The sequence below is a fragment of the Takifugu rubripes genome, chromosome 16 (genome assembly GCF_901000725.2).
Source record: "Takifugu rubripes chromosome 16, fTakRub1.2, whole genome shotgun sequence".
Classification (NCBI taxonomy): Eukaryota; Metazoa; Chordata; class Actinopteri; order Tetraodontiformes; family Tetraodontidae; genus Takifugu; species Takifugu rubripes.
The window spans coordinates 12,180,748-12,193,809 of NC_042300.1; the positions used below are offsets into that span (position 1 = coordinate 12,180,748).

Sequence of the window (13,062 nt, forward strand, 5' to 3'; positions counted from 1 at the left end):
AGCCTGGAAAAAGCGTCAGATTTAAGGGAAATGAAGCCGAAGCGCAGCGTTTAAAACTTGTGCATTTTTTTATTTTTGTGTAAAAATCACACAGCTGCTAGCTGACTGTGCAGAGACAGCACATCCATGCAGTTAAACATCTAGATCCCACAGCCCGGAGAAGGAATTAAATAGAAGATTCTGTCGCCGTTAGTCAGCAAATTAATGCTAATTTACACGAGTCCAAAAACGGTGGAGAATATGCAATGTACACCGCAGACCTGGGAGCACAGCTGTCCATCCAAGTCCCAAAGATTGCTTCAGTCTGCCTGGATTGATGGGGGAGGGAGGGGGGGGGGGTTGCACCAGCCAACCTAATGGGCCTAACTGGTCCCAGTTCCAGGTCTGGAAACCAATTAAACACTCGTACGCACAAAGCACATCGTTATCGTCAACAGCAGTAACAAAAAAACCCCCCAAAAACCCCAAAAGTCTTGAAACACCGAGGAGATCAGTCAGTCGCCATGGAAACCTGAACACCAGTGGTGGGGGCGGTAAGGCTTTAGAAGACACAGGAAACTGAAGTTCTACATTTATGGAGAAAGAAGAGGCCTTTTTACTGGCACGGAAACCTTCCAGTTGCAGGTTGAAGTCGAGTGGTTCCATCTTCTTCCTCGCCTTAAAGCATTTTTAAATACGAGCCAACGTGCACGTGCACGTGCACCAGAGCCCAGAGGGACGCACATTAAAAGAGGAGCAGGGTTAAAGTTCAAAGTGCTGTCGGGTCATTCAGGTCTCCCGCTTTGCCGACTGTCCTCTGCCTGTAGTCCGTCCTAAGCTCCGCCCACAACCGTGGTCGTGGTCGTGCAGACTTTGGGTGAAAAGTGCCCTTAAAAACAGCTCGCCCCCCCCCGGCTCTGTCAGGGGGGGGGCGAGCAACACAAGCAGAAATGAATCATACAGTAGATGCTCCCCAAAGGCTACACCGCTAACAGTTGCTACTACCATCGTACAAACGGCGAATGCGGCTGTCAGAGCGCGGAGCAGCCCCACGCGCATCGTGCCGACCGCCCGATCGGAACGCCGGCTCACCGGCCGACGGGCGGGAACGCCTTTGATCCGTGCCTCCGACCAGCAACACTGTTCTTCATAAACGCCGCCTCCCGGTCAATAAAGCAAACCGACGCGACGCGACGCGACGCCGTTTCCCCGCGCGTCCATTAAATACTGGGAGGAAGAAAGTCGCACATCGAGCGATGGGAAGCGACAATAACGGAAATGCTGGAAACGAGAGAGACCGGCGGGCGGGAGGAAAGGAGGCGTTGGGCAAAGAGTCACTTAACATTTGGCATAAAGTTAAACCAAAGACTGACACACACGCACGCACACACACACGCACGCACACAGTCATTATCAGTCTAACACACATTCCACGTCCTGCGACACAGGTGACGCTCAACAGTTTCCTGTCGATGCTAATAAGCAGTTTCGGCCGATACGGACCAGAATTATCTCTGCGAAGGTATGAAATCAATTTGTTTGCTGCAAATTTGACTTAAAAAAAAAAAAAACACCTGGTGGATGAATCAGAGCTGAAAATGTTAAAATGCTAATTAGCTCCCATTAGCTCCTGACTGACTTTAACAGGTTTCTGCTGTTTGAGCTGAATAATTGTTGACCAACAACCAGGCACACACACACACACTCACACACACACACAGTGAGTTAACAGACAGCAGCAGTTTGTCTTCAGGTCACACGTCATTGGTGAGTTTCCTGTCGCACAAGCGTTTCACCCTCTGCCGTCCTCCTCACGTCCGCCTCCCCTCAGAGGATTGGAAAGTGCCAGTTTGTGGACCCCCCCCCCCCCTCCCCTCCCCCTCACCGGGGGTCCGTCCAGGTCAGGTTAATAAGTGTTTGAACGGGACGTCCCGCAGCAGGGCCGTGCCTCTGGCCCTCGGGGCGATGGCGGGAGGGCGGCGGCGAGCTGGGCGTTAAAGATGCGAGAACGGTCTCAGCTGCTCCAGCTGGACCTCCAGCGATATCCTCTCCTCCAGCAGGTCCTGCAACACAACAGCCGCGGCGTGAACGCCTGCGGCGCCAGAGGAGCGGCGCCAGAGGAGCGGCGAGGCTCAGCGCCTCCTCACCTTCAGCTGCTGCTGCAGTTCACTGTTGAGCCGCGCCAACACCGTGTTGGTCTCCTTGTTCCTCCGTATGGACGCCTGGATCGCCTTTTTGTCTTTTCCTACCGACCTGAAACGAGAGAGGAGCCGGTCAGAGGGGCCGGTCAGAGGGGCCGGTCAGAGGGGGCCGCTAAGAGGGGGCCGCTTCATGGAGGAGCTTCTGCACCTGGGGATGGAGGGCTGCGTGGCCAAGACCGCCGCGATCATGTTGGACTTCTGGGCGCCGTGCTGCTCGTCTTCAGGCCGGAGTTCGTCTTCGGACTTCAGCCGTCGTCGCACCGGCTTTGGGGGCGGAGCCAGCGGCCCAGATGAGCCTTTGACCTGATGGGGAGAGGAAACATCACCACGAGGCCTCGCGACACCCCCCAGGAAGAACGAGAACAGGAACAGGAAGTAACCACAAACTGAATGCTGCTGCATTTCCTGTTCCTGTTCCCCGAGAGAACCGACACAGACAGGAGACGTCCAGATCTCCCGATGACCTTTGACCTTGACTAAACGGACTCACAGAGTTGACGGTTGCCGTCCTCTCGTCTGCTTGACCGTCACTCTTGACGCTCCTCAGCGGCCCGGCGCCCTCCGGCGGCTTCTCTGCCTGCACAGAAAACGCCAGTTAATGACGCACTTTGGTGGCGGTTCTAAAGCACACAATGATGCAATCGATGACCCGGGGGCAGAAAAGAAAGGTCAATATTTACCATCACCACACACACACACACACACACACACACACACGCTCTACCTGTCCAGGCTCGCTGTGGAGGTCCACCTCGGGCAGGCTGGACGGCTGCTCAGAGGCAGCGAAGGCCTGAAACTGACTGAAGTCTGCGAAGTTGGGCTGCTGTGGGATCTGCTGAGGGGAGGTGCTACTGAGCACGGCTCCTCCTCCTCCTGCCGCCGCCGCCACCGCCGCCGCCGCTCCGTCTGCCTCTGGGCGGTGCCCAGCAAGGGGTACTGACGTCTGCACAGAGGGAACGGGTGAGCAGGCGGGACTATTTTAGGCCGTCGTACGTGGACGTCGTACCTGTGTGGGCAGCGGCCGCGGGGGGACGGCCGGTGGGTAGGCGATCGCGGACGACTGCGGCTGCCCCGGGGCGGCCGTGGCGGCGAAGGTGCGGTTCATGTCGAGGGACGAGGAGCGAGAATGAGAAGGGTGGGGGCGAGGCGGCGGGGGGGGGCGGCGCCACGACCTTCAAGGCATCTGGAGACGTACCTGACTGAGACCTGGAAGTCAGGAACAGGTCAGCAGGTGAACCAACTCACACACAGGTGAACAAGGGGACGCGCACTCACCTCTGTCTTGTGATTGGCTCCTGGTCTGAGGTAAAGGAGTCGGAACTGCTGTATCCATCACCTTCACATGGAACAAAAAGCATTCAGACCTGAACAGGCCTCTAATCTGCTCATTCTATAAGGTGGGGAGAGCGAGTGAAAACGGAGCTCTCTGATTGGCTGAGAGACGACAGGAAGCAGCACAAACACTCACAGGCGGCTTCGGGAATTAGCTAATGTGTCTCCGCTCTCTTGACTCACCCACAGTGTTAGCGGCTACAAACTTCATCGACGGAGGTAATTTCACTTCTTCGGACAACTCGGGCGGTTTCGCCAGCAGTGGACTGGTCGGATGGTTGTGATCTAAATATTCGTTAAAACACGACAGTCAGCGTTTCACCAGCATCGTCGACTGAACATTGTGTTCACGGCAACAGTCGCTAAGCATTGGAAAACCAAGGTCAAGAGGTCAGAGGCTCTCTCACCGCTGCCCGTCCGCTTTAATTCCATTTCCTGCATGTGAATCTTGCTGGGCGTCATCCGAATGGGGACTGGATGGACGATGGCCGTGTCCTGGAGGAGAGGGAGACAGAGATGAAGAGGAGGTGTCCGTCATCCCCCAGGAGACCGACTGGTGCTTCATGAAATCATTAAAAACACGGATGTGATACGCGTGGAGTTCACCGAGAGTTCGGCCTTATGCAAACATTCCCTTCACTGGAAAAGCCTGGAATTTCACAGCCGCTTCGGCTTCGTTCTACAGAGAATTCACCCCTTTAACGCTGCAGCTTCTAAAATCCCACAATCAGAAAATGCACCTAGGATGAACATCAGTGTGGAAAAGAGAAGCCAAGCAACCCAAATATCTGCCCCTCGAAACACCATGCAGAGGTGAGAGTGGGGGGGGAGAGAGAGAGAGAGGGGGAGAGAGAGAGGAGAGGGGAGAGAGAGAGGGGAGAGAGCAGAGAGGGGGGAGAGGAGGAAGAGAGGAGGGAGAGAGAGAGAGCAGAGAGGGGAGGGGGAGAGGAGGGAGAGAGAGAGCAGAGAGGGGGAGAGAGAGAGGGAGAGAGAAGCAGAGAGGGGAGGGGGGGAGAGAGAGGGGAGAGAGCAGAGAGGGGGGAGAGAGGAGGGAGAGAGGAGGGAGAGAGAGAGCAGAGAGGGGAGAGAGGAGGGAGAGAGAGAGCAGAGGGAGAGAGGAGCAGAGGGGGAGAGAGAGCAGAGGGGGAGAGAGAGGAGGGAGAGAGCAGAGAGGGGGGGAGAGGAGGGAGAGAGGAGGGAGAGAGAGCAGAGAGGGGAGAGAGGAGGGAGAGAGAGAGCAGAGGGGGAGAGAGAGAGAGCAGAGAGGGGGGAGAGGAGGGAGAGAGGGAGGGAGAGAGGAGGGAGAGAGGAGGGAGAGAGAGAGCAGAGGGGGGAGAGAGAGCAGAGGGGGAGAGAGAGAGAGGGAGAGAGAGAGAGGGGAGAGAGCAGAGAGGGGGAGAGGAGGAGAGGGAGAGAGGAGGGAGAGAGAGAGCAGAGAGGGGAGAGAGGAGGGAGAGAGGAGAGAGAGAGCAGAGGGGGAGAGAGAGAGGGAGAGAGAGCAGAGAGGGGGGAGAGGAGGGAGAGAGGAGGGAGAGAGAGAGAGAGCAGAGGGGAGAGAGGAGAGAGAGAGCAGAGAGGGGAGAGGAGGAGAGAGAGAGATAGAGAAGAGAGCAGAGGGGGGAGAGAGCAGAGGGGGAGAGAGGGGGGAGTGGGGGAGGGAGAGAGAGAGGGGAGGGAGAGAGAGAGAGCTAGAGGAGAGAGAGAGAGGGTTAATGTCCGTCATTAATGGTGAAACATGCGTACTAGGTGATTGACTTACAGGGTCAGCTGGTGCAATGTTAGAGTCAAATTGGGTCAGAGTTTGTGAGCTGGAGGAGCGCTCGCTAAAGGTCTCCCACTGCTGCAGGAGACAGACGGACAGACAGACAGACAGACGGAGAGACAGACAGACAGTGAGAGAAAAACACGTCAGTGGGCGGTGCAGTGACATCACACCATCACATCGTCCGCCGCCACGACCCCGCCAGAGAGGAGACGCAGAATGACGTTGCAGGATGACGCGGCGATAAAATGACCGAAGCAGCGAACGGACACAAGCGTTTACGGGGGAAACAAAAGGGAGGCGGGGGAGGAAACGGGGGAGGAGACGGGGGAGGAGACGGAGCGGGAGCGTGGCGGGGGGGGAGACCTCGCTGCTCTGGTTCATCTCGGGCCAGGCCTGGTTGAGCGACGGCATGGAGGGAGACTTGCTGGGGGTCGCCTCCACCGGGGAGCCCGAGTAGCCCACCTCAGCGCTCTGCTCTGGGATGTCTGGGCACAGAAAGGGAGACGGCCGTTACCCAAACTGGGGGGGTTGGCAGAACAGCCACGCCCCCCATCCCCCGGCTTAGGAACCTAATGAGGAGGACCGACGCCGACCGCTGCCTCCCGTACCTGCCGAGTCATCCAGGTCGATTAATTTTGGCATCAGGCTCTCGGGAAGCTTCTCGGGGAGGTCGTAGCCGTTCTTCCGGGCCACGACCAGGTGGAAGGCGGCGCAGAACTCGTCCAGCGTCAGGGCGCCGTCCTTATCAAAGTCCGACAGCTCCCTGGAAGCACACACACACACACACAACCGCGGGTCTGAGCGACTCCCGACCCGGCAGGATCGTCCGCGAGTTTAACCACGACGAAGCCGAACACGAAGGGCGGCGACTCACCAAATGTGCGAAAGCTCCAAAATGGGGAGTTTGGATTTGGTGAAGAACTCTTTTGCGGCCGAGCCTGGAAAAGGGAGGAGGCAGACGGTGGGTGTGTGTGTGTCTGTGGGCGTGTGTGTGTGTGTGTGTGTGTGTGTGTGTGGGCGGCGCCCTCTCACCAGGGATGAAGCCGTTGAGGTCCGGCTGGATACTTTTGAACTGGTTGATGTAATACTGCCTCTGCTCGTCCGTGATCTTCCAGGGGTCGTCGTACCCGCTGGACTGGCGCTGGAGCTCGTTGGGGGCGGCGGCCGCGGGGGCGCCGGTTCGTATCGTCGCGTTTTCCTGCGGGAAAGGATCCCCGAGTCACTCACCCCCATATCAACCGCCGCGCGGCCTCTCGCCAGCGGGAGGCGCGGCCGGCCTACCTGGACCGCCGAGGGGTGCATGGCTGGAAGCGTGCTGGATGGCGGCGTGTCTGTGGCGAAGCTGACCCAGCTCTCCTGACTCAGGGGGGGCGAGTGAGACGCCCACATTCCCTCGCCGGGAACCGCGCCTGGAAAAACGACAGACGAGCCTCGCTTAAAAAGCCTCGGGGGCGGGGTCACGTGACCGGGCTGCTGTGACCCGCTCCGGCCCCCCCCCCCCCCCCCCCCTCGCTTACCCGTCTGCGGTTCTCTGAAGTGCGTCCACGCCGCTCCGGCGGCCGCCACCACCGGCGGCCGCTCTGCGTTCCCCCCGCTGTGCTGCCGCTTGTGTTTCCTCCACGTGTGAGGGGACGTGGGGGGGGACTGGTGAGGGGAGACCACCGGGGACGTGGCCTCAGGCTGGCGGACGCAGAGAAAGACAAGATCACGTGACCGGAAACATCATGCGGAGGCAGTTCGGCGCCGCCGTTCTGGGGCGGCGAGCCATCTCGCCAGGAACCGGCACCTCCGGGTGACGCAGCAGGGGCGCACGGATATACGCCGCCACAACTGAATCAACTGTTATTTCCTGTAATCCCACTGAATCCGGGACGCCCGGCTCAGGAACGCCGCCCGGCTGCCACTGCTGGATGCTGTAACGAACAGAAGCCCGACTACGTCTGGGCAAATCCTCCCCCTGCTTCCATGACAACAGTCACCGAGACAAATTAAGGGCGGGGGGGGGGGGGGGTTGGCGCCACCTGTCCGACTGCGTCTGGTTCTTCTAGTTATTCCCAAACGTTGAGACCACATAAAGACGCCAAAAACCACCTTTTCGATGACGTCACCAATCAACATCGGCATAAATCAACACACAACGTTCATGGACCGACCTGCGGCTCTATGCTGGGGGGGAGGGGCTGGATGACCTCGTGCACAGGAAGCGTCGTGGACGCCGCCGGGCCTTTCTTGCCCTGGAAGCCCCTGCCGGGCGGCCTGGGGATGACGGCGGGCGGGAACAGCCCCTGGCCGTCGGCGTCCTGGTACAGCGCCGCGTGTCTCGCCTCCGCCTCGTTCTTCCCCACCACAAACCTGGGCAGCGGCAGGTCCTTGACTGGTGGGACAGGAGACGGGATTATAGGACGCCCTTGAGAGGACAAGGATGCAGACGTTCACCCACGGGAAAGATGCTGGCCGAGGTCGCCGCGGTAACCACAGGCTCTGTGCTAGGAATCACCTCCACGCCGCGAGGGAGCGGCGCACGCACTCACCGGAGTTGAGGCTCTCCACGCGCAGCGGCAGCCCCGACTGGGCGATGGCGATGAGCTTCAGGGCGATGTAGAACTGGCTCCGCCCAAAGTGACCCAGGCGGGTGGCGCCGCACAGCTCTGTGATCTGAACGGGACAGCATTGACAGCGGGGGGTGAGTTCCAGGGACGAGGGGGCCCGTCAGAGGCCATTAAAGCTTCAGGATGACGCGTCCACGCCGGGTTACGACACTGCCTAATTCTTCTGGCACACGGATCCTTTTGTTGACCTTGAGAAGAATTCCGAGTGGAAAACTGCAAATATCGGCCGAGCGAGGGCTACAAAGTCACAGGAAACGGGCGGCAGCGGTTTATGGGGCTCCGCACAGCGAGGCTGAGCATTCCGAGGTGGCACCGTAGCTCGGAATATCAGGAAGAGAGGAAAATGGGCATGAGCCAATGATGGGAGGAAAGGCTGCATCTCAATGTGACGATGAGATTCTCCATCACAGGGCACAGTCACACACATAAATCACACTGATATATAGATTCAGAGGATGGAAGTCGATGGAAATTCAGCTTCTAGTTGATAGTGAAACAATAATCTGGGGCAAAGGAGGGATGGGAAGCACAGCTACACTTTCTGTTGCACACAATGACAGACGTTTTAAAGGATGCGAGGACAAAGGGGCCAGGATCAGACACACGAGTATGATAGTCAAATAGTGCAGCCATAATTCTGGGACTCTCCTGCCTCATCACTTTAGCTCAGGCTAACACTAGCTAGAAGAAGGTGTGTCTTATTTGCTGCGAAGCACCGCTAACAACCGAGGCTACGCATAGCTTGAGAGGATGACAGGTCAACTTTGGCAGCCAGGCAAGTTTGTAAGACATCAATTAGCAGAGGTGTGTTATTGAGCAGACCTGCTGTGTGATGACACTTTAAAAACAGCCACTGGCTCACGCTAGCTTACCTGCAGGACAACTTCACTTGGTAGCTGGGCCGCCCGGAAAAGGTCAAGAACTCTCCCGTTGGATGCCACTTTTTTCGTGTTGTCCGTGTCGCAGTATACGAACAAATCCGAGTAATATTTCTGCTCGACATCACTCAATGTTAGACTTTCCATCGTCGTCGCGGTTGAGTCTGAAAAGCAGACTAGTTGGCTGTTGATTAGCCCTTAACCAATGGCTGTGGCAGAATCCAAAAATGGGCGAGACTTCAGGATCCCAAACTTAGCTAGCGTCACTGCACTAGCTAGCATTAAGGTTAGCACTAATAATGTTCACAACGCACTTGTTGTCGCGCAATCCCACCCTCGGGCAGTATCCCTAACAATATATGCTGACAAAAACCGCCGATCACCATTCAAAAAAATCAAATAATAGACGTTTTCATGTAGTAAACCACTTCTAAAACTTGTTGGGCCAGCAAAGTAGCCAACAGCTGGCTAATAGTGCGGTGAGCTAACAGCTACCTTCAATCAAAGTCAGTGGTAACAACGTTAGGCTAACTAGCAAGTCGTAAAGTGCGTCCACCTTCTCCACCCGGACATATACCGTGATAATCAAGCGTATTGTCACTCCCACTCCCCTTCAATCCTCTACGGGGCGACGGCTCTGCTTTTTGCTAGAAACGAATTCCTGTGCGGGGCCGTTACAAGTAAAGTTTCATGGTCTTTGGGTTCCTTCCTCCTGTAATCTTAGCCGCCATTCCCACCGCCACTGTCAAAGTACTCAGAATTAGGGAGGCGTTTCCGGGCGGAAGCTTCAAAATAAAACACAACTCCCCACGCCTTCAAATCCCAATTCAGAGCTAAATATAAAATAAACGTGCACATAAATTCAGGTGGGGTTTCACTCATATTCGCGAAAAGATTTCTACAGCATCAAAATACTTTAGATTATATTTATCGCTGTGTAATAAAGCGTACAATCGTTTCTGTCAAGTCATAAATCAAACTGCCGCTTATTCCCACGTGACACACTTCCGGCTCTGGCTGTAGGTTTCGCCGTTAGCTTGACGACTCTACGTCATTGAGCTGTATGAGTTTGCTTGGCCTGCAAAAAACCGGATAAGTGATTTCAAAATAAAAGCCTTTCTGAGGCCGTCTGCTAGTCTTAAATGTTATTTTAGAGCAGATAAGCTGCGACAAAATGTAAGCAATAATGATGTCAGAGCATTTGCCATCAGTGACAGTATTAATTTAGGTTAAAAAAAAAAAGTAATTGTGAGATAGTTGAGGATAACCTCTTATTATTCAAAGAATACACTTCCAGTTTTTTTCCTCGCTACATTTAACGACTTGCACTGTGGTGGCGTAAAACAAAAGGCTACAAATTGCAGCAGAAAGCTTGTGCCTACTTGTTCAGAAGAACTACGGGCTCGTAGTTAACACCATATATGGGGAGATGGTGCCTGACTGTGTTCCGGAAACGAGGAGCGTCAACTTTTCCGAGCAGACACTTGAACGCACCACCGCCCTGCAGGAGCCGATACAGCCCAGTAAGGATCTCCTTATTTGATTCGTTTTTTATTTCATTAAAAAGTAATTTCTCAATGTCAAACTTGTTTTATGCCCTGTTTTACTAAACCATTTTGTTACACTGTTTGTATCCAATTTGCACTTTTAATTTTTCCGTATAGCTGCGTTCACTGTCCTTCCTTAGCAGTCGGTTCTGAAGCTAATGTTACCCGGCGAGCGCTTATTGACTCTAACTGTAATACATTCATTGTTGTCCAGACTTAAAAACAACACATTTTAACAGTCCGTATCAAGCCACACTGGAGATGACGGTAAATAACCAATGGGTGCTGAAACGCGTATTTACGGCTAGCTTGAAATGCTAATCGCTCATTTCCGCATTACCTTCTCATGTGACGTCAGAAAGGAGCAGCGAAATTCAAAATGACGATAAAACTAAAATAAAATCTGGTTTTCTTTTGCAGAGATCTTCTCATTTTCGGCAAGGATGAATGTCTCTCATGAAATAGAGCTGCTGATGGAGGAGATTAAGCGTCTGGGCTCTAAGAGTAAGTCGATGATTCTGCAGCCATGAGAGCAGAAATCCGGACACAATTTATTCCAGCTGATCTTGAACAGCCGAGGTGGTACAGAAACACAGTTTTGGGGGTGGAGGAAACACGACACAATGATGTCGTGGCAACATCCTGAAGCAGCCGTGCAGACAGATGTTAACACTGGTTCTGATCCACATCAGAGGCAGAGTAGTAGTACACCTGTTCTAAAAGTGAAGACTCTTGCTGCACATTACAGTTGCTCACCGGCGACAGCCGAGACCCGTTAACGTGCATCACCCTCACTTTGGATGCTCCCTCTCGCAGACGCTGATGGTCAAACCTGTGTGAAGTTCGGGGTCTTGTTCAACGACGACCGCTGTGCCAACATCTTCGAGGCCCTGGTCGGCACCTTGAAGGCGGCCAAAAAGAGGAAGCTGATCTCCTACCAGGGCGAACTGCTTCTCCAGGGCGTCCACGATAATGTGGACATCACCCTGCTCCAAGAGTAAAGGTTCTCCCAGGACCAGGTGGGCCTCTGATGGCCTCCACCTGTAAATTGAGACGTTACTCGGTATTTTCTATCTCTTTACTTCTTTTCACGCACATGATTTTTAATATTTCCATCAGTAGTTCCCCAGGAAACCTCTGTCTGTGACACTGCTGTGTCCCTGATATCATCACAAAACTGGCTGCACAGATCGAGGAACGTAGCGGCGTGTAAAGCAGACGCTCGCACGTGTTTTAGGTTTCAACTGTCTTTTTGGGATCGGATCACGTCTAATTATCAACCCGACCTTGAACATTTGTCTATGAAGCTGCACCAGGAGTTCCTCTCACCTGGGCTCAAGCCGAAAGTCAAATATTTGAAAGTTTTTAGCTTTAACGCCGTGCAGCTCGAAGATCGAATTTCCGCTGTGCACGGTGCCAAACGCCAGTAACGTGAACTGTTTACATGAGCCATCTTGACTACCTCAGGGTGACCTCAAAATCCAACGTCGGTGCATTTCACTGGTGCTTTTACACCTTTTGTACACGTTGTGTAGCTGCTAGAATAGTCTTTACTCCGTCTTTTTCAGAGACGGAATATTGAGTGTTAGCTGAGCTCCAAATTTCCCTCCTGAAAAAGAATGATTGAAACAGTCGCCGCGGGTTTGCTAGCGACGTCTTCTTTGGTGCGTTTGAGTTTTTGGGTGGGAGAAACCAAAAGGAATCCCAGAGTTGCCAACATTGGATTGTTCGGAAGCTGGAGGCTGTCATGTGTGTGTTTATCTGCTGTAATGTGAGCGACATCAGCACCAATCTGGTCTCTTTTCTACTCACCAGTGCTGTTTTTAGCCATTAATGTGCCTCATCTGTAAACGTCTGCGATGCGTCTCTGCTGCTGTCGGCCTTCAGCAGCTCAGGGTTCCCCTGATCCACGTGTTTTATTTCCTGGTTTTGCTCGAGGCGCCGTTGTTGGCGGCGACGCTCCGAGCTATCCCGACGTTCCGCTCCACACAGACGATCAGGGTGAAACGAAATCCTCAGAAATCAACGGAGAATAGGAAACTGCTGCATACGTCACTGTCATTTACTGTGTTTGCTTCTGTTGTTGCGCTGAAAGATGAAAATCTCCAGGAACGGCCCAGATTTACCTTCTGGGATGTCTTCATGATGCCTTCAAGGACAATAGACGAGAACATTCCTAAACACACCTGGTTTATGATTTCATTCATTCCATGGAATAAAGTCGTTGCACTTTAAGCTCGAGCGTTCTGTCTTTTTTTAATCTCAGACGTGGGACTAATGGGATCAGGGGTAGGAGCGTGCACACTCACTGGAGGAACGCTGAAGAGGAACCACTCTTGGTTTCTAAACTGCTCGGAGGCATTTAAACATGTTTAGACAAGCAGGCAAGAACCAGAAGTTTGTCCTGTTGAAATGTGGGAGGTAATTGGGATCGTTACCTCCCAGGCTGATGAACCAGTTGTCATTAATATCTAACGACGAGGTCTAACTACTTTTTTATTTGAACTTGACTTCATCAGCGCAATTTTGGAGTAAGGTTCAGTTTTGTGTACATGCAAAACGCCGTTCAGAGCGAACGCTGCAGAGACTTGCACACGATGGAGCAGTTCTCTGCTCAGGGCAGCATGTGACCACAGCTGCAACCCTTTGCTGCATTTTTGTAAAAGTTGCTGATTTTCCTTTTCCTCTTTAGTTCCACAACATGAGGGACTTTTGACTGTGCAGTACAATCTTGTTCAGTTTTATCTTGGT

The 13,062-nt window shown here is 53.9% G+C and overlaps 2 protein-coding genes across 2 annotated transcripts; one reads left to right on the plus strand and one right to left on the minus strand.

Moving 5' to 3' along the window:
• Positions 1-49: 49 nt before the first annotated feature.
• On the minus strand, positions 50-9,544 carry reps1 (RALBP1 associated Eps domain containing 1). The gene is given in 20 exon segments (XM_029849762.1): positions 50-2,042; positions 2,127-2,232; positions 2,329-2,483; positions 2,671-2,757; positions 2,905-3,123; positions 3,187-3,339; positions 3,341-3,386; positions 3,456-3,516; positions 3,696-3,797; positions 3,920-4,007; positions 5,272-5,352; positions 5,641-5,762; positions 5,886-6,040; positions 6,152-6,215; positions 6,310-6,475; positions 6,559-6,686; positions 6,795-6,957; positions 7,431-7,651; positions 7,809-7,932; positions 8,759-9,544. Coding segments are annotated over 20 exon segments (2,463 nt in total). The 5' UTR covers positions 8,912-9,544; the 3' UTR covers positions 50-1,973.
• Positions 9,545-10,133: 589 nt separating this feature from the next.
• Positions 10,134-12,546, plus strand: abracl (ABRA C-terminal like). The gene is made up of 3 exons (XM_003971896.3): positions 10,134-10,287; positions 10,732-10,815; positions 11,128-12,546. Exons 1-3 carry the CDS (start codon positions 10,194-10,196, stop codon positions 11,310-11,312), a joined length of 363 nt encoding a protein of 120 aa, XP_003971945.3. The 5' UTR covers positions 10,134-10,193; the 3' UTR covers positions 11,313-12,546.
• Positions 12,547-13,062: the final 516 nt, after the last annotated feature.